This window comes from Heterodontus francisci, chromosome 39, assembly GCF_036365525.1.
Source record: "Heterodontus francisci isolate sHetFra1 chromosome 39, sHetFra1.hap1, whole genome shotgun sequence".
In the NCBI taxonomy this organism is placed as follows: Eukaryota; Metazoa; Chordata; class Chondrichthyes; order Heterodontiformes; family Heterodontidae; genus Heterodontus; species Heterodontus francisci.
In genome coordinates, this window is record NC_090409.1 from 37976194 (window position 1) to 38002636 (window position 26443).

The following is a 26443-nucleotide window of genomic DNA, read 5'->3' on the forward strand; positions in this document are numbered from 1 at the left end:
TTCATTAGCATTAAAGCCCATGAAATTGAGAGACAGTGGCAGCATAGATCCAACATCAGACTACAGATAGAAAGCAGAGTCTTTATTTTATTTAGAGATACAGCCCTGAAACAGGCCCTTGGGCCCACCGAGTCTGTGCCGACCAACAACCACCCATTTACACTAATCCTACATTAACCCCATATTCTCTACCACATCCCCACCATTCTCAGACAGTGAGGGACAGGTTACAGTGGCGTTCCCCCTCGGGTTGGTATAAGACCACTGCTCTTGTGATGTATTAAAGACCTGGACTTTAATATACAGCACATTTTTAACTTTGCAGATGATGCATCAATAGGCCAACGTTACTCCAAAGACATTAGTCCACGAATACTTTTGAGGCAATTAATGAAAACCACTGGAGTTCTGTTGGAGCAAACAATTTGGTAATTAATGATTTTTCATCAGACATTCCAGTATAAATTGAAATATAATTCTTAAAATAATCATTTCCTCAAACTCCCCACCAATAATGGAATTCTGAGTGAGGTGACGTGACTTGTAACCAAGTGAAACTTGTGCTGTTGCTCTGAATTTTGTTGGGTGTTTCTTTGCCACAAGTACACACCTGTCGTGTTTTGAGTGTTTCCAAGATTGCGTTAGCATCAGTGGCATCTGATTCCTTTGGGTTATGTTTACACACTCCGTTTATTCAACACTGGTGTTCCAGGACCCCGGGTATGGCCAGGATGCCAACTGATTTTATTTGGTTGTATTCAGTGAATTTAAAGCAGTGGTCAAATGCTCGACCTAAATCGCTCATGTTGCACTATCTTGGTTTAAAATTACACCAGAGCCCTGTGAGTTGCATTGATCTTGTGGAATTTATTTGGATGGTACATCCTTTCCTGCTGTTGTATTACACACGTCTCATCGCTTTAACACAGGCTCAGAATTACAAAGCATTATCTTGTGTCCTCGACCACTATCTGTAAGTGGTTCGAGGCAAAAATATATGAGCATTAAAAAAACAGCACAATGACGATAAATCAGATAAGACGACTGCTTATTTAATAATGCTCAAAATACTGACCAACATAGATTTTACTTGGACAATGTAGATGCAGATCAGTTTGTTTGGAATTAAATGCAATACAGATGAAAGCACATTTTGTCTGTCTAGCCTGTGTCAAATATATTACATGTTTCAACTCTTCAATTTTAAAATCAAATTCAGCTTAAAATTTTGTCAACATTTAATTAAAATTGGAAAACTACAGTAATGGCATTTTACTGATCGTCTGTTGAAGAAATCTCATGGTAAATAATGAAATGTGCATGTGGGGAACAGGTGTATGAGAAAATAATAGAAATCGTAGAAAATGTACAACACAGAAGGAGGCCATTTGGCCCATCGTGTTCATGCCAAGTTGATAAAGAGCTACGCAGCTTGATCCCACCTTCCTGCACTGGGTCCGTAGGCCTCCAGCTCACAGATTTTAAGGTAGACATTCAAGTGCTTTTTATATAACTGCGAGTAGTGAGTCCATAGGACTGAATAGTTTATCACTTGCGGCAACAATCAAAGTGATTATATTTTCAATTGCTATTTTTATTACCAATGTATATTTTGGGATGGGCACCTTTACTGACGTAGGTGCAACCTGACAGCATCAATCCCAGTGACCTTTCACCATCAGAATAAAGGGGCTGTGACAGCTCAGTACGACAAACAATAACAGATTCAACACATTCTGCAGTTTATATCAGAGGGAACATTTTGAAATCCCACTCTGAAGATACAATTTCAGGGTGAGATTTGCGGCTATGTTGCAGTCTAAGGTCAGACATTAGACTGCAACAACATAGCCCCAAATCTCCAAACGTCACTGGGTGTGAGGAATCATGGAACTTACCCTTATATTCCATCACTATCCACACAAAAATATCCAGAGTGAAAGGTTAAAAGACAACAATAATGTTTCAGATAACTAGTAATTATTCAAGGCCAGTCAAATAGAAAGAAATAGTCAAGTACTACAATTATAAATTGGTTACTGTTCATTATGTTTCAAAACATTTTCTCATGTAGCACTTTAAAGCTGCTAAATCTTCGCAGACATCCCCACAATGACAGAACAAGTGTGAGCTTTCAGCTGATAGATATATGAAAATCTCTCTCCACATTCAGTACATTTATACGGCCTCTCTCCGTTGTGGATCCGCTGGTGTCTCCGGAGGTGGTCTGACACTGTGAAACCCATTCCACATTCAGTACATTCATATGGCCTCTCTCCGGTGTGGATCCGCTGGTGTTTATGGAGGTGCCATGAAACTCTGAAACTCTTTCCGCATTCAATACATTTATATGGTCTCTCTCCTGTGTGGATCCGCTGGTGTACATGGAGGTGCCCTGACGCTGTGAAGCTCTTCCCACATTCAGTACATTTATATGGTCTCTCTCCTGTGTGGATCCGCTGGTGTATATGGAGGTGCCCTGACACTGTGAAACTCTTCCCACATTCAGTACATTTATACGGCCTCTCTCCTGTATGGATCCGCTGATGTATATGGAGGCTCCCTGACACTGTAAAACTCTTTCCACATTCAGTACATTTATACGGCCTCTCTCCTGTGTGGATCCGCTGGTGGTTCTTGAGGCTCCTTAACACAGAGAAACACTTTCCACATTCAGTACATTTATATGGCCTCTCTCCTGTGTGGATCTGCTGGTGGTTCTTGAGGCTCCTTAACACAGAGAAACATTTTCCACATTCAGTACATTTATGTGGCGTCTCTCCTGTGTGGATCCACTTGTAGTTATGGAAGTTCTCTGTCTGTGTGAAACTCTTTCCACATTCAGTACATTTATATGGCCTCTCTCCTGTGTGGATCCACTTGTAGTTATGGAAGTTCTCTGTCTGTGTGAAATTCTTTGCACATTCAGTACATTTATACTGCCTCTCTCCCATGTGGATGTGCTGCCGTAGGTGATGATTACCTGATTTTATAAATTTCCTCTCCTGGACAGATTGTGTGAACGAACCCTGCTCATTTTTATGTTGCAAAACATTTTTTTTCCTGGAAGGAAAAGATTGTCCTGCTGAAATTTGTCTACAGGATTCAGGATGTCTTCTGATGTGCTTCTGAAGAAAATCTGAAGTGGTAAATGCAACATTGCAATAAGGGCAAGGATGACACTCATCTCGACGCACCTGTTGCCTTGCTGGAGAAAGAAGAAGGAAAATTGTCAGTGAAATGAAGCATTGAGAAATTTCTTTAGGAAGTACAATTTGTGGTTATTTCCAGGGCTCTTAGGATGTTAATTTTGTGCATTGATATCTTCCTCTTGTAAAAGAATTGCAATATCATCAATAGGGCATTGCATATTTAAAGAATGCTATCACCAAATGTTTCAAGGTTCACGCATTCAGTCTCTGAACTCCTCCAAGGAACAATGGACATATCAATACCCTTTCAGGAATTGTTACAAACCAGTGTAAAAATCAGCTTTGTTAAAACAGGGAAGAGGAAATTAAACAGCAAGTGTTAAATAAAAGAGTTGGGGAAATGTCTGGGAGTTACCAGTGACCTTGGCAGTGCAATGAGGTTCATTATTTCTTCAAAAATGCTCAGTTATTCAACTTGAGCTACTCCAAGTAAGTTTTCTAATAACATGAAGATACACAAAGTCATATAAAAAGTTTATAAAGTCTATACAAAGTTTATAAAAGCCATAAAAATGGATGTGGAGTGGGGGTCAATGTCTCAGCGTGGGTGGGGCTGGAACCCTGTTTCAATGGAGGTGTAGGGTTGGGGGGCAATGTCTCAGTGTGGGTGGAGCTGGAACCCTGTTTCAATGGAGGTGTAGGGTTGTGGGGACAATGTCTCAGTGTGGGTTGGGCTGGAACCCTGTTTCAATGGAGGTATGGGGGCAAATGTGTTTTTGTCCTTTGTGACCCTAAGTACGATAACCTCTGTCAGCCTTGGCTCAGTAGTTAGCATTCTCACCTCCGAGGCTGTGGTTTCATGTCCCAATCTAGAGAGTTCTGTATGTGACCCAGGCTGACACTGCAGTGCTGTACCGAGGAGATGCTGCACTGTCAGAGGTGTCCTCTTTCAAACTGTGCTAAACTGTGTCCTTGTCTGCTTGCTATGATGGACAACAACAATCGCATAGCATAACAGTAAGAAGCGAAAGAGGATTCCCTGGTGTATTGGAAAACATTTATCCACCATCCAACACCACCAATTATCAGACTAATTATCTCTTTGCTGTTGTTGGAACTTGCTGTGTGCAATCTGTGCTGTCCTATTTGCCTACGTATATCAGTGATTGCACTTCGAAATGTAATTCATTGGCTGTAAAGAGCTGTGGAACGCCACCAACACATCAAAAGCACATATAAGACTGCTGTTCTTTCTTCACCTGAAAAGGATTATTTTTAAGGGAGCTCTTCAGTTCCTATTCTCCTGTGGGTACAACCTTTATCTCAGAGACAACAGTGCTACCAAGCAAAGATAATTGATACACCAAAGAGTCACTGTAGCAGGATCAGGAAAGGGAACAGTTGCTGAATTCACCCTTTCCCCAGTCCAAGAGTACAAAGGGCAAATGAAACGCCTCACCTACTGTCCAGATAGGGATACTGTGACCCATTGAATCACATACAAAGCTTAGCTGCATCTCAAGCTTTCATCTGCTCTCTATACCCTATCACAACACAGAAGTCACACAATCAATTTATCACACAATCATACAGCACAGGAGAAGGCTGTGCCAGCTCTTTGAAGAGCTTTCCTATCGCTACCACTCCTCCCCATAGCCCTACAATTTGTTTCTTTTTCAAGTAAATATCCATCTTCAAAGTTATTATTGAAGCTGCTTCCACCACCCTTTCAGGCAGTGCACTGCACATCATAACAACTCACTGCCTGAAAAGATTTCTCCTCACCTCCCCTGACACTTTTGTCAATGATCTGTGTCTTCTGGATAACAAACCTCCTACCAGTGGAAAGAGTTTCTCCCTATCTGCTCTAACAAAATACTGCATAATTTTGACACCTTTATTAAATCTCTCCTTAACCTTGGTGATACTAAAGAGAACAATCCCAGCTTCTTTAGACTCTATACACAACTGAAGTCCCTGTTATCATTCTGGTAAATCTCCTCGGCACGCTCTTCATGGCCTTGACGTCCTTTCTAACATGTGGTGTCCAGAACAGGACACAATACTCCAGCTGAGGCCTAAATAGTGTTTTACAAAATTTTACCATGACTTTCTTGTTTATGGAATCTATGCCTCTATTTTATGAAATCCAGGGTCCTTTATTAATTATTAAAAGCCTTATCAGCTTGCGCTGCCACCTTCAAAGATCTGAGTATATGAATCTCCAGGTCTCTGTTCTTACACCTGCTTTAAAATTAATTTACATTGCCTCTCCTCACACTTCTCTGCATTAAATTACAGGCACTGTGTCTTCCCATTGCACCAGTCTATCTAAGTCTTCCTGACGTCTTCTACTCTGCTCTTCACTATTTACCACATTTCAATCCTTGTGTCAGCTACAAACATAGAAATGATGTTCCCTATACTCAAGTCCCAGTCAATAATATATATCAAAAAGAGCCGGGGTCCATTACTGACTGATGGGGGGGATACCTCTCTGCACTTACCCACCCACCACCCCCTGCTCAAAAAAATCTTATAAACAATCATTCCATTCAGCACTACTCTCTCCTTTCTGTCTCTTAACCAATTTCGTGTCCATGCTACTACTGCCCTTTTAACCCCTGGACTTCAATTCTGCTAACAAGTCCATTATGTGACACTTTATCAGTCACCATAGATATTGTAACAGAAAACAAATGATTATTTCGCTAAAGTTCCCAATTTTGGTCAGAATCCTTACATTTTGGTTCTTGTTTTACCATCCACATTGCAGTCCATTTGATTCCAAGTTCCTTGGCATATTCATCACCATACCAGACCAGCAGCTCACACCGAGGAGGAACAGGCTTGCAGGTCCTGTAATAAATTTTGCCGCAGTGCTGAAAAGCTACAAGGTTCTGCTCCTCCTCCTTTCTGGCACAGTTAACAAATCTGGAACATAATGAGTAAATACTGAAGTGGCCAAATCTCAGTTTTAGTTGTTGTATGAATGCAGAATGAGAAACATAATAGTATAGTGTGTTAGAATGACAGGACTTGTCTCCAGAAATTGCCAAGTTTCAACTTTAAACACGCTGTCAGAAGGGAACACTCAGTGGAGACCACTCACTTCAGTGTAGACACAAAAGATAATCGCCTTGACATTTCCAGGAAGGTGGAGAGGGCTTGTTGCCGAGGGGCAGAGTTGCCTGGAAATATGGGTTTCCCCTTTTCCAAGCTGTGCTGCTGATGCACCTGCTCTTCAAGAATACCAAGAATACGCTCACATCTTTGCAGCAAACCTTATGTCAGGCACCAAATCAACACATGTCAAGGAATAAGGGTACCCTGGAGGGATGTTTCCTTGGAACCCATCACTCTGCACAACACCCGTCATCTCCCAAAAAAGTCTTTCTGAACTATGTGCATGTTGCAATTGAAAGACTCTTGGGCCTCTGCTTTGCAAAACTAGACATGAGATGTGCACAGTAGTAGATCTAGGCTGTTTCTTTACAGATTGAGAGAAGGGGTCTGGCTGTTGAGTAGGAAATCCTGTGGCATCATGCTGTAGGCGAAGAGTGTAGAGGAGGGAGGGAGAGATTGTGAGCCGGGGTATTCGGTCCAGTTAGTCCGCAGAGACATGAATGGGTGAAGGGTGATCATTCAGGTCTGGGAGATTGGTTGGGAACCAGGCGCTCAAATTCCGACAATATTATATCAGTCTTCCCTTACCTCATCCAATTTGATGTAGATTCATCCTTTGCATCAATGTATTCAAAATCCTTGTTGGCTTTACTGATCTGCAGAAAGGTATTTTGGTAAAAAGGACTGGATTAATAAAATTTTTTAACAATTAACGTTATCGCCCACTCAAGGACAGAGAAGGGAATCTATGAGTGGAGCCAGAGGAAATGGGCGAGGTGCTAAATGAGAACTTTGCATCAGTATTCACCAAAGAGAAGGACTTGGTGGATGATGAGCCTAGGGAAGGGAGTGTACATAGTCTCAGTCATCTCATTATCAAAAAGGAGGAGGTGTTGGGTGTCTTGCAAAACATTAAGGTAGATAAGTCCCCAGGGCCTGATGGGATCTACCCTAGAATACTGAGGGAGGCAAGGGAAGAAATTGCTGGGGCCTTGACAGAAATCTTTGCATCCTCATTGGCTACAGGTGAGGTCCCAGAGGACTGGAGAATAGCCAATGTTGTTCCTTTGTTTAAGAAGGATAGCAAGGATAATCCAGGAAATTATAGGCCGATGAGCCTTACATCAGTGGTAGGGAAACTATTAGAGAGGATTCTTCGGGACAGGATTTACTCCTATTTGGAAACAAACGAACTTATTAGCGAGAGACAGCATGATTTTGTGAAGGGGAGGTCGTGTCTCACTAATTTGATTGAGTTTTTTGAGGAAGTGACAAAGATGATTGATGAAGGAAGGATAGTGGATGTTATCTATATAGACTTCAGTAAAGCCTTTGACAAGGTCGCTCATGGCAGACTGGTACAAAAGGTGAAGTCACACGGGATCAGAGGTGAGCTGGCAAGATGGATACAGAACTGGCTCGGTCATAGAAGACAGAGGGTAGCAGTGGAAGGGTGCTTTTCTGAATGGAGAGATGTGACTAGTGGTATTCCGCAGGGATCAGTGCTGGGACCTTTGCTCTTTGTAGTATATATAAATGATTTGGAGGAAAATGTAGCTGGTATGATTAGTAAGTTTGCGGAGGTTGGTGGAGTTGCGGATAGTGATGAGGATTGTCAGAGGATACAGCAGGATATAGATCGGTTGGAGACTTGGGCGGAGAAATGGCAGATGGAGTTTAATCCGGACAAATGTGAGGTAATGCATTTTGGAAGGTCTAATGCAGGTGGGAAGTATACAGTAAATGGCAGAACCCTTAGGAGTACTGGCAGGCTGAGAGATCTGGGCGTACAGGTCCACAGGTCACTGAAAGTGGCAACGCAGGTGGATAAGGTAGTCAAGAAGGCATACGGCATGCTTGCCTTCATCGGTCGGGGCATAGAGTATAAAAATTGGCAAGTCATGCTGCAGCTGTACAGAACTTTAGTTAGGCCACATTTAGAATATTGCGTGCAATTCTGGTCGCCACACTACCAGAAGGACATGGAGGCTTTGGAGAGGGTACAGAAGAGGTTTACCAGCATGTTGCCTGGTCTGGAGGGCATTAGCTATGAGGAGAGGTTGGATAAACTCGGATTGTTTTCATTGGAACGACGGAGGTAGAGGGGCGACATGATAAAGGTTTACAAAGTTATGAGCGGCACGGACAGAGTGGATAGTCAGAAGCTTTTTCCCAGGGTGGAACAGTCAGTTACTAGGGGACATAGATTTAAGGTGAGAGGGGCAAAGTTTAGAGGGGATGTGCGAGGCAAGTTCTTTACACAGAGGGTGGTGGGTGCCTGGAACTTGCTGCCGGGGGAGATGGTGGAAGCAGGTACGATGGCGACATTTAAGAGGCATCTTGACAAATACATGAATAGGATGGGAATAGTGGGATACGGTCCCCGGAAGTGCAGAAGGTTTTAGTTTAGGCAAGCATCAAGTTTAGGCAAGGGCCGAATGGCCTGTTCCTGTGCTGTACTGTTCTTCTTTCTTTCTTTATCTTAGCCAGTGATCGAGCTTAACACAAATTGTAAGTGTCTAGTGCAGTGGGCTCCTACTTATTTTTAGTAAAAACTAACCATCCCCTTACGTGCTTTCTGTGGTTATACCTTTGCATCAGAGTGCCCAGATCAACTAATTGGCTAGAACTGAGATGATGTGGCATAGGAACTACAAAAATAGAATAATGGTGCTGAACAGTTTCCGGAAAGCTCCTGAATCAAGTCAAAATGGCCATGCTCCCTGCCATGTTCTGATCTTTTCCACATATTCCAACCATCAGAAGCCTGCTTTGTTCTAAAAACACTCAATGTACCGATCCGCCAACTACAGACCCCTGATAGCCTCAACTCAGCCAAAGGCCAAAATATCCTGATCCCCAAACAATCTACAATTCCGAATGCGTGCGAAGCCACTATCAACAACCTTAAATATTGTGAGCAGGGAAGAGATAGAGAACAGGGATGGGAGAGAGGGAGAAAGAAGAGGAATGAGAGGGAGAATAGAAGAGTAAAGGGGACAGATAGATCAATGTCTGGCTCACCTGCTGGATGGAAGGAATTCTATTGAGGAATTTTGCCAGAGGTTCTGTCTGCCAATGCTGCCCCTGGTGGGAGCAGGGGATTGGCAGAGTTTTAATATAAAGTTGAGGGTTTGGCGTGTCTGATTTAGACTCATAGAGTCATAGAGTTATACAGCAAAGAAACAGGCCCTTCGGCCCATCGTGTCTGTGCCAGACATCAAGCACCTAACCATTCTCATCCCATTTTCCAGCACTTGGCCCGTAGCCTTGAATGCTATGGCGTTTCATGTGCTCATTTAAGTAATTCTTAAATGTTGTGAGGGTTACTGCCTCTACCACCGCTTCAGGCAATGCCTTCCAGATTCCAAACACCCTCTGGGAGAAAAAATGTTTCCTCAAATCCCCCTAAACCTCCTGCCCCTTACCTTAAATCTATGCCCCCTGGTTATTGACCACTCTGTTAAGGGAAAAAGTTTCTTCCTATCTAACCTATCAATGCCCCTCATAATTTTGTATACCTCAGTCAGGTCCCCACTCGGCCTTCTCTGCTCGAAGGAAAACAACCCTAGCCTTTTCAGTCTGTCTTCATAGCTGAACTGCTCCAGCCCAGGCAACATCCTGATAAATCTCTTCTGCTCCCTCTCCAGTGTCATCACATCCTACAGTGTAGTGCCCAGAAATGTATACAGTACTCCAGCTGTGGCCTAACTAGCGTTTTATACAGCTCCATCATAACCTCCCTGCTCTTATATTCTATGCCTCAGCTAATGAAAGCAAGTATCCCATATGCCTTCCTAACCACCTTATCTACCTGTGCTGCTGCCTTCAGTGATCTATGGACAAGTACACCAAGGTCCCTCTGACCCTCTGTACTTCCTAGGGCCCTACCATCCATTGTATATTCCCTTGCCTTGTTAGTCCTCCCAAAATGCATCACCTCACACATCTCAGGATTAAATTCCATTTGCCTCTGCTCCATCCATCTTACCAGCCCATCTATATGGTCCTGTAATCTAAGGCTTTCCTCCTCACTATTAATGGCACCACCAATTTTTGTGCGAATTTACTGATCATACCTCCTATCTTTGGCCTCCTTATCTCGAGAGACAATGGATAAGCACCTGGAGGTGGTCAGTGATGTGTGGAGCAGCGCTTGGAGTGGCTATAAAGGCCAATTCTAGAGTGACAGGCTCTTCCACAGGTGCTGCAGAAAAATTTGTTTGTCGGGGCTGTTACACAGTTGGCTCTCCCCTTGCGCTTCTGTCTTTTTTCCTGCCAACTGCTAAGTCTTTTCGACTCGCCACACTTTAGCTCCGCCTTTATGGCTGTCCGCCAGCTCTGGCGAACGCTGGCAACTGACTCCCACGACTTGTGATCAATGTCACAGGACTTCATGTCGCGTTTGCAGACGTCTTTAAAGTGGAGACATGGACGGCCAGTGGGTCGGATACCAGTGGCGAGCTCGCTGTACAATGTGTCTTTGGGGATCCTGCCATCTTCCATGCCGCTCACATGGCCAAGCCATCTCAAGCGCTGCTGACTCAGTAGTGTGTATAAGCTGGGAATGTTGGCTGTCTCGAGGACTTCTGTGTTGGAGATACGGTCCTGCCACCTGATGCCAAGTATTCTCCGGAGGCAGCAAAGATGGAATGAATTGAGACATCGCTCTTGGCTGACATACGTTGTCCAGGCCTCGCTGCCATAGAGCAAGGTACTTAGGACACAGGCTTGATACACTCGGACTTTTGTGTTCCGTGTCAGTGCGCCATTTTCCCACACTCTCTTGGCCAGTCTGGACATAGCAGTGGAAGCCTTTCCCATGCGCTTGTTGATTTCTGCATCTAGGGACAGGTTACTGGTGATAGTTAAGCCTAGGTAGGTGAACTCTTGAACCACTTCCAGAGCGTGGTCGCCAATATTGATGGATGGAGCATTTCTGACGTCAGAAATGCTCCATACCTCCTATATTTAGGTCTAAATCATTAATGAACACTACAAACAGCAAGGGTCCCAGTACCAATCCCTGCGGTACACCACTGGTCACAGGATTCCACTCACAAAAACAACCCTCGACCATCACCCTCTGCCTCCTGCCACTAAGCCAATTTTGGATCCAATTTGCCAAATTGCCCTGGGTCCCATGGACTCTTACCTTCTTAACCAATCTCCTATGCAGGACCTTATCAAAAACCTTACTGAAGTCCATGTAGACTACATCAACTGCTTTACCCTCATCTACACATCTAGTCACTGCCTCGAAAAATTCATCAAGTTAGTTAGACACCATCTCCCCCTGACAAAGCCATACTGACGATCCCTGATTAATCCGTGCCTCTCCAAGTGGAGATTAATCCTGTCCCTCAGAATTTTTTCCAATAGTTTCCCTACCACTCAGAAGAGGGAGAGGAGTTTTGTCTGTGTGAAGTGTGTGATTTTTCTCTCAACACTGACGCTATCAGCTTTGGGGAAGGAATTGTTAACTTGGATATATCTTTGGTCTGGGGGCGGTGCAGGGAGTGGTGGGGAGTTGGTGGCATGATTTTGAAATTATTTCTTCTGTCATGACATTTGGTGGATTCTAGTCTGATAGAAGCTTGTTTGCTTTCTTGCTTCCTGTTGGTGATAATTCATGTTCGAGTAGTTCCATCGCTGCCGCCCAGACCTACAATGAACACACTGAGGAATCCATTCTTCACTTGTGAACAATTCTGTCAGTTGGCAAGTTAGTTGAATACAAGAGGCATTACAGCGAAGCCTGATTCTGTCTTCAATGCTGTCTATTTACAGATAGGATTCACTGAGTAGCAACCAGGAATAGAAATGTTAAATAACTTTAAACTGTTACATTCAAATAAGTCCTGACTTTTTAAAAAACAAATAACAAACTTGATAACTATGGTTGTCACTTACCACCCACGAATACCCACTGACAGCAGCAGCTTCTTCATTTGATGTTACTCCTTCATAGGGTCCAAAGTGAACACCTTTGGGAATAACCTTCCCTTCATTCCATACACCAAGACCAGCTTTTCGAATTTTTGAAGTCGCAATGCTGAGACCCTCTGGAAGGGTCAAACGTGCTCTGTCTGGTCGACTGAATTCGATAACCGTGTCCTCTATGAACACCGGAGGACCATGTACAGGGCATTCTTCAATAAAAAATGTCTTGCAGTCTTCACAAACTATCACATAAGATATAAAACGAAAGATGGATCAGTGTCTCAGTTCACTCTACAGCTTTCAGGACTCAACACTGAATTCAACACTTTCAGACCGTAAGCCATGCCCCCATTTTGACTCCTTTCCTTTGCATATATCAGCTTTAATCTTATTTTTCTTTTTTATTCTTGTTTTTTCTTCAAGATGGCAGCTGTCAATTACCCTGCCATTCACACCTCCTCTGCACACATTTTTTGTTTCTTTATTTGTCCCATTACCCTTTGGCTTGCTCTTTTGTCATTTAATGTCTCCCATCTTCCACCAGATCACAAACCTTCCCTTCTGTTCATTTTCCACCTTCCACCTTTTGACCTACTTAAAACCTATTAGATTTCTGACTTTTACCAGTTCTGATGAAGGATCATTGACCTGAAAAGTTAACTCTTTTTCTCTCTCCACAAATGCTGCCAGACCCGCTGTGTATTTCCAACATTGTCTGTTTTTATTTCAGTTCATTATTCGGTGTTCATGAAGGTGAAGGAGGCTAGTACTGAGAAAGGATAGATTATCTGTCATAGATTTGATCTCCCCCATCGTTTGATTGCAATTCAGTCTGCACATACAAGTAGAATGTGATCTACTGTGATCTATCAGCTGCAGAAAACACCTGGGGCACCTTCCCTTTACGAAAATTACATCCAGTGCCAATCAGGCCTTCCCCTACTCTGTTATATACAAGGGTTTGTTCTGGGCGACATGTTCAGTTCTTTACACCAAGAAGGTAACACTGACCTCAAGGAACAGCAGCAATGCAAAAACTGGCAACAGTATCTCAAAGGCATGCTAAGATTATGAGTGGACAGCAAGAGAATTACTGTCCATGGAGGCTGAATTTCAAAGAAGCGTTAAGATCATACATGTAATAGACAATCGGACATTACTTCCTATAGGTTATACCTTCCTCATTATTTGAATGAAGTTATATTAATATAATGAAATATAGATTAATGATCTACACCTTGGCATATAGGGCACAATCTCAAAATTTGTAGTTGATATGAAACTTGGAGAATAATGTTAACTTCAAAAGGACATAGATAGGTTAGTGGAATGGGTAGACAAGTGGCAGATGAAATTTAATGCAGAGAAGTGTGAACTGATTCATTTTGGTAGTAAGAATGCAGAGACAATATAAAATAAAAGGTTAAATTCGAAAGTGGGTGCAAGAACAGAGGGACCTAGGTGTATCTGTGCATAAGACATGATGGTGGAAGGACAGGTTGATAGAGTGGTTAATAAAGCATAAAGCATCCGAAGCTTCATTATTAGGGGCATAGCGTACAAAAACACGGAAGTTCTGTTTAACATGTCTCAAACACTGGTTTGGCCTCAACTGAAGTATTGTTTGCCACAATTTAGGAAAGATGAGAAGGCATTAGAGACAGTGCAGGGAAAATTCACGAGAATGGTTCCAGGGATGAAGAACTTTAGTTACTGGATAGATTGGAGAATACAGTGTCATGCAGGCCCCAACCTGCCAAGAATGAGGCACATTAATTTTGCCACATGGACATTAAATTTCAAATTGTTACTTGGAAAAAGAGAAAGTCTGTGACAAGGGTTGCCAGGCAACTAGCTGGGAAAACATTTTTTCATATTAACAGACAGTGCTTGTAGACAAAGGATCTATTCCCTGCTCCAATTCAATCCACAAACAGACGTGGTCAGACCTGTTAGTCACATGACTAACTGGCTGTTGCAGAGTTTTGAACTGAGAGACTGACAAAAGGCAGAATGCTCCTGAATTGAAGAAAACCTCCTGTCTGTCTGTCTGCTCCCATCTCTTCCTCATGGAACTCCAAAACCCACGGAAGACACATGAACCCCAAGAGAGAAAGGTCTCCTGCAATGAACAAGGTTTAAGAAGAATACAGGGCCCCAACAAAAAGCAAGGTCTACCTACAATCAAGGACTCTGCTGTGAGCTCCAAGAACCGTGACAACAACTCTTCGGATATTGCCTCAAACTTTTCCACTTTATTTTTCTTCTGCTCTTTTCTGTCTCTATCTGCATGTATCGCGTGTGCATGCTAGTGTGGGCAAGTCGTGTATCCATAGGCGTTAACTGAATTAGAGTTTAAGTTTAATAACATTTCACTTTTCTTCTTTAAACCTGTGAAAGCCTGTTGTGCTGGTTTCTTTGCCCTATAATTGGAAAGCGGTGAACAAGGATTCACCAAGGGGGAGCTAAAACACGATGTGGTTAAAAAATAAAACCCTGTTACAGTAAGACCAGGTGAAGGCTGAAAGGGACCCCTAGACCTCTTTCTCACCTGGTCCTAACATTGGGAATAAAACCAAAAAACGCTTCAAGTTCTGAAGAAAGGTCACTGACCCGAAATGTTAACGTTGCTTCTCTCTCCACAGATGCTGCCAGACCTGCTGAGTATTTCCAGCACTTATTTGGTTTTATTTCAGATTTCCAGCATCTGCAGTATTTTGCTTTTATTTTATTATATTGGAGAAGTTAGGACTGTTTTCTTTGGAGAAGATTGAGTGGAGATTTGATAGAGGTATTCAAAATCATGAGGGTTCTGGAGAGAGAACTGTTGCCACTGGTGGAAGGATCAAGAACAGGAGGACATAGATTTAAGGTAATTGGTAAAAGAAGCAATAGGGACATAAGAAAAAACTTTTTCACGCAGCCAGTGGTTGACATCTAAAATGCACTGCCTGAGAGTGTGGTGGTGGCAGGTTCAATTGAGGCATGTAACTCACTGTGGCATGCTCATGAATTTGCTATCTTGAGAGAAATAAATTGAACCTTACAGGAGCTAATGGATTCCAAGTGTCATGATCAACATGTCAGAGACAAAATAGGCAATAAATGCTGGCCTAGCCAGTGACATCCATATCCCATGAATGAATAAAACAAAATTGACACGCCAGCAAGGGACAATGCAATAGAAGGATGTGCTTCAGAAGACCCTTTCCTATATTGAGATCTCAGGGCGTGTCTTCCTTCTACCTTACCCTGCAATATATATTGTGAGGGTACATGGAAACAGTCAAGTTTCACAAACCCTGAAGCAAGGACAAGATTACAGGACAAGCACATCACATACAATTAAAGTATAACGCAGACATGGTGGGCAAAAGACCTCGATAAAATCCTGTAGCGTTTTGCTGGATACAAATTTTCTCTTATGCCACTAATATCTCTACCACCAGTTACTGGGTTTTCAAGAGCCATGCCACCAACTGGAATTTGAAAGGCCCCTGTGGCAAGTACCAGAAGAACCAACACAATCTTCCAACGGGTCACTCTGCAAGGGGAGTCCAAAGCTCCGGAAACTGCACCATCCTTGGACAGGACAGACATTATGACTTTTTCATATTCATTCATGGGATGAGGACTTCGCTGGCAAACATTTATTGCGCATCCCAAATTGCTCTTGAGAAAATGGTGCTGAGCCTGTATAAGATTTGCCACGATAGGGAAATGAGCATTGTTCATCTCAGAATTGTCCCAGGATTCTTGAGCATTTTGTTTTCTCAATAAGGCCATGTGAACTATGTCTTGTGTATAACTTGTTTATAACTCTTGTCCACTCATCACAGTTGATTTTGCCTCTGCTGAGAGAATCCACTACATCACGTGACTCACCCACAAGGTGCTGGTAGGAAAGAGTTAAGACAATGGACACAAGGAGAGGTCAGGGGCTTTTCATGCAGCAAATTATCAGAACTCAGAATGCCCTCCCAGTAACAGTGCTGGTCGCAGAATCCATCATAATTTATCAAAGGGAAGTCAATAGCTCTTTCAGAAAACCAACACAAGTGTACTGGGCCAAATGGCTTCCACATTTGGAATGTACGGAGGCAAACAGCCAGTGAATGAATCCTGCTGTAATACAACATAGAGCAAAATTCAGGGATAACTATGGAGGATGAAGGCCATTTGATGCAATGTCATTCATCCATCCAGAAAGATTACAGTACCCCCAACACCTCATTGCTATATGCCATTATTGCTCAGTACACATCTCCACCATCCCTTGTTTATTATTTGCAGTGTGGCAATAGTAAAATACTTAGTAATAACCCCATTCTGTTTAAGTTTCACACATGTAAGCCACATTCCCACTTGCACATAAGCAGAATCAATTGTTTTCAGTAATTGAATGAATGCAATGAAATGCATTGTCTAAAATAGACAAGGGACAGGTATTTCCCATAATCAGGGGCCATTCGTTTACAATTACGGAAAGTCCCAATCTATTTTATTACAAGATTTCAGAATTTTCATCAGTTGATTGGGGATAATAATCAGTGCCAGTTTGTTGGCAAACACAAGGCTGCACTCCTCTCCTCCCACTATGCCATGTTGTACTGCTCCACAAATGCACTGGCCTACCAAGGACTGTGTCATCATATCAACCCTCCCAATAAATTCTTCTTGCCCTGAGGAAATGGATATATTACTTTGCACATACACAGGTAATCATCATCACAAAGTTCCCTTTCTTCAGCGTAAACTTTTCTCTCTCTTTTTCTCAAACTGTATCTTCTACTTTCAGTCTCTTTGGTTGTTTCTTCATTTGCTGACTCCAAAACCTTTCCAGTACAGACAACTGTGGAATATATCAAAAAGATCATGAACAAAAAGTGAACCAATTAATTGTAATATTATCTCTTGCAATGTTTGTTTTTGCTTGAACAGTAGATGCTGAGGTATTTTCACAATACTGCAGGACATTGCTTTCGTCTGTCCTGAATGACTTCTGTAGTGGTCACACCATCAACATAAAGTATCTCTTCCTAATTGCAATAACCTCAGTTATTCTAATAGAATTACTTCAATTGAATCCTTTAATTTCTGGACAAATACCTTTATTGGTTTTACTTTCACAAGCCAAGGTACTTGTTTCTCTGTTGATCTTTTTAACTGAAACTGTCTCTTCCATAACTGAGGGAGTGTCCTCAGTGAAGCCCCTGAAACCTTTATCTTTATCTTCTTCTGAATGGGACACAATCGGTGATGAGGCTTTTTGCTTCTGAAATGCAGAATATAAGAGTAAAACTGTACCTCGTGACTCCTCAATTGGAGAATATTGCTCAAGGAATTATGTACAACTTAAAGCATTTATCTATGTTTCCTCTCTATTAGTTTTTAAAGGATATTTAATAAACAAAGGTAACCAACTACCCAAGTGGGAAAATGCAGTAATTCCCCAAGATAATGCACGTTTTTCAGATCGTTCCAATATTTGATACTGTACTTCTGCTTTGAGTTTGCTGATCACAGCAAATGTGTAAAAACCCATTAGAAATAATCTCAGCACCATTTTGCAAGGATTTCCACTGATTGCTAACGAGTCATCACGGGCAGTATTTTCTGCTCTCCCCCTGTGGCGAGTTTGGAGGTGGGGAGGCCATTTAATTGGCCCACGGACATCCTTCTTGTCCCACCACCAATTGAGGCCGTTAAAGAGCAATTAATGCTCAATTATGGGTCTCTTCCCATGGGAGCTGGTATTAACCCAGCGGCTGGTGGAGCACGACATGCAAACCAGTGCAGGATTGCTCGTGGACTCCCTGGGGGTGTGGGGGGGGGGGGTGCAGGTGGTGGGGGGGGGGGTGCGGGGTCCCTCATTCAAACACATTAATTGCCTGATCGACGGATCCGGCATTTCAAAGGAGGTAGCCTGCTGAGAGCCACTCTCCTGCCCTTGCTGCCAACTCCCCCTACATCCCTCCTCAGATTGGCTGGCAGCTTTAAGTGGGCAAAACATCCTGTCCCCTGAGTTCTGATCCTGGGAAAGGCTTGCTGATGGCCTCTCAAGAGCCTGATTGGCTCGTCCCTTGGCAGGCCTTCCCCAAAGGAGGTAACTCAGGTCTCTCACCAGCTATCCAGCCGGCTGCTGAGACCCCCGTCGCCTCCATAAAATTAAAATCTGGAAACGTGTGTGTCTGTGTACAGTAACCATTTCCAACAATGAAGAGCCTAAAACATGAAGAACAGCCATTGAGCAAATGTCGACAAGGCTGCCCATTAATTCAGCGCAGATGAAGGCAGCATCTCTACTTGTTAATCAATGCCTTTAGAAAAATGAGAAGAGGAGGAGTTTCAACACGTTATTTACTACTTCACCTTTCGTCTTCCCACACCACGAATCATCTTGAAAAGACAGGCAATATTCAATAGTTTCCTAAAACTAACATTGAATTCCACCTGAGGTATACAAGCATTGGTAACACAGATCTTCATTCTGTTGAACATTGAATTAGCTTTCCTGACTTTAGCACATACACTCCGCCAGCTGTGTTTCTGAAGACTGTACACAGGAATTTACAAGGCAAAAACAAAATTAGAGATAAGGAATTAAGTGTATGAATCTGTACCTATCAGATATCACGCTTGCTTTTCCTGTAATCTCCCGGCTTTCCTGAAGGAATTGAAGTACGGTTCTATAGGCACTAATTATCCTCCACTGCCTCGTCCATGCGTCTACACAGAAAATATTGGAAGGCAACTCAAGTCTCAGGAGACTTGGGCTGATAAGTGGCAAGTAACATTCGTGCCACCCAAGTTCCGGGCAACGATCATCTCCAACAAGAGAGAATCTAACCATCTCTCCTTGACATTTAATGGCATTACCATCCCCGAATTCCCCACCACCAACATCCTTGGAGGATTACCATTGAACAGTAACTTAACTTGACCAGCCAAATAAATATTGAGGCTACAAGAGTAGGTCAGAGGCTGGGAATTCTCCGGTGCATAACTCATCTCCTGCCTTGCCAAACCCTGTCCACCATCTACAAGGCACAAGCCAGGAGTATAATGGAATACTCCCCACTTTCTTGGATGAGTGCAGCTTCATCAGCACTTAAGAAGCTCGACACCATCCAGGACAAAGGCAGCCCGCTTGATCGGCACCCCATCCACCACCTTCAACATTCACTCCCTTCGCCACCGACACACAGTGGCAGCAGTTACCATATATAAGATGCACTGCAGCAACTCGCCAAGGCTTCTTCAACAGCACCTCCTAAACCCGCGATCTGGACAACCTAGAAGGACAAGGGCAGCAGTAACATGGGATCACCACTACCTGCAATTACCCCTCCAAGTCACACATCATCCTGCCTTGGACCTATATCACCGTTCCTTCACTGTCGCTGGGTCAAAAACCTAGAACATCCTCCGTCAAAGCATTGTGGGTGTACCTACAACAGATGGACTGCAGCAGTTCAAGAAGACAGTTCACCAGCACCTTCCCAAGGGCAATTAGGGATGGGCAACAAATGCTGGCCTTGCCAATGACACCCACATCTCACTGAAGAATAAAAAATAGGCACCAAAGCACAGATTTATCATAGTTCTTTCCAAGAGTACTCACACTTTTCCAGAAAAGCTCAAAATGTAGCAATCCAGAGCAGGGACCCTAGTTACAGCCTGGCCACTTTGAGAACTTAGTGCTGCAGCAGTGACCAAATGGATTTGTCTTTCTGAACCAGTTAGATTCACACTATGGAGCCTCATGGGAAACATAAAAAGTTTAAGTCCAAATTCTGATCAACTTGTAAATATTTCAAGCTGCTGCTATTCACAGTTTTTGGGATGCTGATTGAGTATTTATGCACAAACAACATTAAGAAGAGTTCACATACAAAACCTCCAGCTCGTTACATTCAAATAGGACAAGTAAGCAAGTAAGAAATATTTGTACTAATAAGACCAAGTTACCGGGGACCATATGCTGCAAATTAAAAACAAAAATGGATTGCTGATAGTTTGAAATAAAGGCAGAGAATGCTGGAGGTGTGTAGCTGGTTAATTTGCATCTCAAAGAGTAAGACTTGTTCAAATGCTAACATAAAAGCAAAATACTGCGGATGCTGGAAATCTGAAAAAAAAACAAGAAATGCTGGATTCACTCAGCAGGTCTGGCAGCATCTGTGGAAAGAGAAGCAGAGTTAACGTTTCGGGTCAGTGACCCTTCTTCAAAGAAGGGTCACTGACCCGAAACGTTAACTCTGCTTCTCAAATGCTAACAGGTCTGCCATGATTATCGAACAGATTGTTTCCAGCTTGTCTAATAAGAATTTCTGTTCCCACTGAATTACCTTTCTGGTGTTCTCTTTCTTAGTCTCCTTGGTATCTTCATTCATAAAGAGAGACTTAAAGAATCTCACCTCTTAAGCAAAAAGAAATATGTCAGTATTGATTGAGGTAATCTCAGATTTCAATTTATTTATGTTAACAGCATGACAATTCTAAAAATATCAAGTTTATTCAGGCCCAATCAAGAACCAATACATCATGTAGATTGTCACACTCCAAGAAGTGCAGCGATGGAAATACAGAACCGAACTGGAGATATAAAAAAATTGGAACAATTTTAAAGAGACTAGTACATGTGCTGTCAACAAAATGGAGAACAAGACACATGGCCCTCAGCATCTTTTGCACTCAAATCCACATCAGTGTTTATTAAAACTGAAAACCAATTAAGCACCATCTGCATGGAAATGCAACAGATTGGCAGCACAGTGGTTAGCACCGCAGCCTCACATCTCCAGTGACCCAGGTTCAGTTCTGGGTACTGCCTGTGTGGAGTTTGCAAGTTCTCCCTGTAACTGCGTGGGTTTCTACCAGGTGCTCTGGTTTCCTCCCACAGCCAAAGACTTGCAGGTTGATAGGTAAATTGGCCATTATAAATTGCCCCTAGTATAGGTAGGTAGTAGGGGATGTGGTAGGAATGTAGGATTGGTATAAATGGGTGGTTGATGGTCAGCACAGACTTGGTGGGCCAAAGGGCCTGTTTCAGTGTTGTATCTCTAAAGAAAATAAATAAATCACAACTGGATGTGAGCTAAACTCAAACACAATAAGACATGACCTTTTGCAGATTTCTCATCTCTGAATAACCTCCATTACATTGGAGTGTGAACCAGCCTCATCACCTCAAAATGGGGCCATCATCAAGGCCATTATACAGCCATGAAGCCACATGGGCAAAACCAACCCTTGTAAAAATTCACCATAAAAGGTAATTGTTTTGAGGAACAAAGGGAGTCTTTTCAGGGCAGCACTAGAGACATCAGTCTGGTCTGTCCTCAGCTCTCACAGCACAATAACAAAAAAGCCATTTTGAATTCCAGCAAGGCTAAAAGAGAAAGATCATTTCCAGTCAACACAGTTGAACCTTGCTGAGACAAGTCTATAAAGTTAGCTACAGAGGAAACAAGGAAGTATCTTTGCAAAAATGACTTCTCTACTGGTGACAACTGGCCTAAGACATCAGCACAATCTTCAACCCAAAGTGAATCACCAGAAGACTGCAATAGCCCAACGATCACCAGACACCCAGCAAACAGGTCTGCAATCTCAAAAATTCACCTTCCGAAGGGGATCCCACAGGTTATTCTTGAAACAACAGACTTTGACAACCTGAACTTTGAACACCTCTTACTCTGTAGTTTTCTATCTATCTTCTCTTGAAAGTGCATGTGGTATGCTGGCGTGAGTGGTGTTGTGATCATTTCCAGATTTGTTAAAAAATAGTTATCTTTGTTATACCTACGAGAAAACCTGTCTATTTATTTGGCAAAAAAAAATACAAGGGGTTAAAATACTAGTAACAAAAAGACTTGCTGTGATCAGTTGGGAGATGAACGGTGGGAACAAGCCATGCCATCACCCACCTGGCCATAACAAGATAAAAGATAGAAAGGTAAATGTACACAAATATAAGGTAACATGTGATCATACAATTTAGTTACCTTTCCAGCTCTTCAAAACTTCAAAGTAACTGCCTAATTACAAAAATGATGTACTAGCCACTAGCCAAACTGGTTATAATCAGGTTTTTGAAAAGAAGTACTTTTAATATTGCAACAAAGGAAGTACATCCAATTTACGTGGGGGTTCTTGGCAGGACGTTTAGGCATTCAATCCTCATCTGAGTCACAAGAGACACACAGGGTGGGTGCCCCATGTACACCTTGAGATAAATGGCACATCAAGTCCTGCAAATATTAAAATGACCAGTCTAGCACAAGGAAGAAGCCCTGCTGCTGATACTATACTTCAACTTGGTGCATAGAGGAGTACACTGTCTTTCTCTAGTTCCACTTCTCTCCACAGGTCACAACATATATTTAAATGTGTACTCAATTATCAATACAGCCAATTATATCTTCTATTTTTTATTTCAGAATAAACTCTACCAAAGAGGTTTCTTTAAACAACAAAATTATCAACTTATTATAAAACAAGACATATTCAGTCAAGATACAAAACATTAACACACAGATTGAAAGATGAAAGTTCCCTTCTACCTTAGCCCAACATACTCACACAGACATAAACACACACCAGTTAAAAAAAAAGACATGTTCTCTGCAGATCTCTTTAAAAAAGACAAAAAAGAATACTTTGGCCAAATACTTGTTAATTCTTGAAGGAAAAGGAGAAAATATGGAATGATATCAGTTGTCCTTTTATTCTGGTGTCCCAAATATGCGTAGACGGCTGTCACTGGGATCATTCTAGAGAAGTTGTTTTCAGGCAGTGTTGAGGATTAATGTGACAGGCTTTCTAGGAGAAATGCGGTATCGTGTTTCAGCTTTCACACACTGGATTCGCAGGGTTTCTCAGACAGGTGGAGAAAATTAGCCCAACATACTCACACAGGCCTCTCGCAGGCTGACTCCCAACTGACTCAAAACAGTATTCAAAATGAAACCAACTCCTGACCACCATAAATCTTGACATGTCACTTCTCTGTAAACAACTCCCATAGTCAGAAGGCACCTACTGTTTACTTAGCTGAAGACATGTGACTTCCAGTGACCTTTAAATAAAAAGGCAAGCATCCTTGGAATCACTTCAGTCTCAAATGAAGCCATCTCCACAATTCTAAAACACGAGTCCTCAAATAAATATTCAAAAATGGAAGCACTTTCACAATAAAGTTCACTACTACAAACATCCAGGCCTACACCTTTGAAAAGACGTTATTCCTGAGATGATTGAACAGGTTTCTGTAAACCATGAACTCTTACATCACGTTCAACTTGAATTGAATCCTAGTCTTTTTCTCTCCATGCTTGTGTATGAATGTGCATGTGAATGAGTGAGTGGGTGAACAAATTCGGTTTTACTGTTTAAATAAAATTTAACCTTCCTTTTTTTAAAAGCTACAAGAAAACCTGTCATTGTTCTGTTTATTTGACCTTAAAAACACTCAGGAACTAACTCACCATTTTTAAAAAAACACTATTACAGTCAGTTGGGAGGTGAGAAGTCAAAGTTACCCACACCACTAACCACCTGTCCATAATATCATCTTTCCATCTCTTCAAAACTTCAAAGTAACTGTCTCCTGACAAAAACTATGTACTGGCTACTGGCCAAATTGGTTGAAATCAGGTTTTTAAAAAAAGTACTTTTAATATTTCAACAAAGAAAACATATCCAGTTTACGTGGTTGGTTTTTTGCAAGAGGCTTAGGCGTCCAATCCTCATTTGAGTCGGAAGAAATATAAACACGGGGTCGGTGCTCCCTGCTACACTTTGACATGAATGGTACATCCAACCCTGTGAAAATTAAAATATTCCAATCACCTGCAGTTAATAATTGCCTGCATTTAGCTTGGCTTCATTTACTGATGTAAATTATCTGTTGAATCGAACCATTTTAGAATAATATCAGATAAAAGCAATGCAGAGGGTCAGGGGTTAGGGGAAAGTCCAAAGGAAGGAGCTTTACATTTCTGACAGCTGATGGTCACTCTCAGGACCGAGGGAAAGGAAGGTCATTGATGGCATCTGAGATGCAGAGTTCACCCGGCATGGACTCCATGGGCTGAATGGCCTCTTTCTGTACTGTAAATGACCCTATGACCTCCTGCAATCCTAAATTTACTATTTTTATTCTTCATTTAGTATTTCATGGTAGTCAATCTGTGGTTTTGCAAAGATAGTGAGGGAACGCCACACAGGCACAATAGGAATTGTTCTTATGACACAAAAAAATATACGTGTGATAGTCAGGTGAGATCAGGACCATCTATGGTGTTCTCCACCTCAGACAGGATTTTTTGCTTCAGCGGACCTGACACACACAAGGAGCGCTTATTGGGAAATTGTGAATCCTCAGTCTGTGATTTCACAACTGTTACATTTATATTCAGCGAATTGCAGGCTGGGGTTGCTGAATTTCCAGATATTCATTCCTAATGTGTGCTAGAAGTGGTGAAATGGAATATCCCGGCCATAATGTCAAACTACATGAGGAGAATATCTACTTGAGTGTAAATTGGAAGTATTGTATGCGAGTATGAACCAGAGAGGAAGAAATGTTGCAAGCAAGAAAATAACAGATTTGGAACAAACCTATTGCAAGCAGGGTTTTGTAGTTTTGCTGCAGCTTCTTACAGTGGAATTCTACCCATTCGCTTAGTTCCGCCCATTCAGCATTGGAAAGATACATGGCAATCTCTTTAAGCTTCTCTAGAATCTGGAGAAATAAAATGAATGTCATTACTGATACATTTAGGTATTAGATCTGTAATCTTCAAAAGCTCGCACTCTGCTGTGCTGTCAGATTTGCCAATCTTTTAAAAATTATCCTCTCCACTACTTGAATGGGCTGGCACAACCAGACATTATTGGCAGCCAATAATATCGTCGCACCATGATGTTGCAACGTCATGAAGGAAATTGTCTCCCAGGACCTTCTACAATTCGGGTTGGTGCGAATATGTTCCAGGGGATGCCTGGAAAGGCAAAAGATGCACTGCAGCAACTCCCTTCTTAACAGCACTGTGGGAGCACCTTCATCACACAGACTGCAGCAGTTCAAGAAGGGGGCACGTCCCCACCTTCTCAAGGGCAATTAGGGACGGGCAATTACTACTGGCTTACACAGCAAGGCCCACACTCATGAACTAAAATAAAAAGAACTAAATTGCTCAAAATGCTCCCACGCACCATCCCGTTTCTAAATTATTCTTCCTCTCATTATCCACATACACTCAACATCATGCTGAAGTTTGGTCTGATACTTTCAAGGAACGCAGGAATAGGCCATTGAGCAAGCTCGGTCATGTAGTTCACTTTGGCAGGGTCTACCCTTTGAATCTCATATCACTTAATATCCTTACAACCAATTTATTTATCCCTTTTAAAACACCTGAATTAAATCTGCATCAACAGCCTCCTGTGGTAGCACGTTTTACAATCCCACAAAATTTAGCCTTAAGAAATTTTTTCCTGGGTTAACTTTCCAACACCTTTTCTATTTCTAATAGATGACCCAATTACAGACCTCCCAATTAGAAATATATAAATCCAGGATATCATCCGTCTTGTCAATTTTGTTTTATTCAGGATGTGGATAATTCGGTCAGGACCATCCTTTATGTCCATCCATAATTGCCTTCAAAAGGGGGTGGACCTTCACTGTAAACTTCGATCAGATCATTCCTCATCTGTAGGGAAGTTTGCTCAGTCTCTGATCTCAGCCTAAAGTCCTCAATGAAATAGAAAAGGCAAACCACAGCAGTACTTTAAATTAAATTGTAACTGCAAGACCTGAATCAAGCTGGTAAAAGAGAAGTTCAGAATTAACGTCACAGAAAGAAATGATTACCTGGATCGGGTAGTACAAACAAAAAAAACAAATATTAAATAATTTAAACAGATAGATATTGTAATAAAGACAACTTGCGTTTCTACTGGAAGGATCAGTTAGAGGGCTCAAATGGTCTCACTGATCAATATTAATAATCATGATCCCATCAAATCATTGGGGAGCATACTCACTCCCTACTGACAATATTGTGACTGACCAGCTGAATCTTTCCTATCTCAAGTTGTGGAAAATAAACTGACACAGCATTTCTTTTCTGGTTTCACCTTCAAATCTCCCATGATCTTACCTCGGATTTCCTCTGCTCAGACATAGCCTTTCCCTCTCCAGTATTTGT

At 42.1% G+C, this 26443-nt stretch overlaps 1 protein-coding gene across 1 annotated transcript; it reads right to left on the reverse strand.

Annotated features, from left to right (window-relative positions):
• Window positions 1–1637: 1637 nt before the first annotated feature.
• On the reverse strand, window positions 1638–24968 carry LOC137352942 (histone-lysine N-methyltransferase PRDM9-like). The gene is made up of 9 exons (XM_068018801.1): window positions 24849–24968; window positions 23937–24050; window positions 20573–20643; window positions 17331–17496; window positions 16936–17073; window positions 12192–12463; window positions 6867–6934; window positions 5896–6086; window positions 1638–3208 (listed from the first exon to the last, which is right to left on the reverse strand). Exons 1-9 carry the CDS (start codon window positions 24943–24945, stop codon window positions 2088–2090), a joined length of 2238 nt encoding a protein of 745 aa, XP_067874902.1. The 5' UTR covers window positions 24946–24968; the 3' UTR covers window positions 1638–2087.
• Window positions 24969–26443: the final 1475 nt, after the last annotated feature.

Excerpts from the sequence above, each read along its gene's own strand:
- LOC137352942 (XM_068018801.1), bottom strand. The coding sequence starts at position 24,945 with ATGTATCTTTCCAATGCTGAATGGGCGGAACTAAGCGAATGGGTAGAA. Across the intron at positions 17,497-20,572 it reads AGAAAGAGAACACCAGAAAG|AAGCAAAAAGCCTCATCACC; the intron begins GTAATTCAGTGG and ends TCTGCATTTCAG. Across the intron at positions 17,074-17,330 it reads TGAAAGTAAAACCAATAAAG|TTGTCTGTACTGGAAAGGTT; the intron begins GTATTTGTCCAG and ends TATATTCCACAG.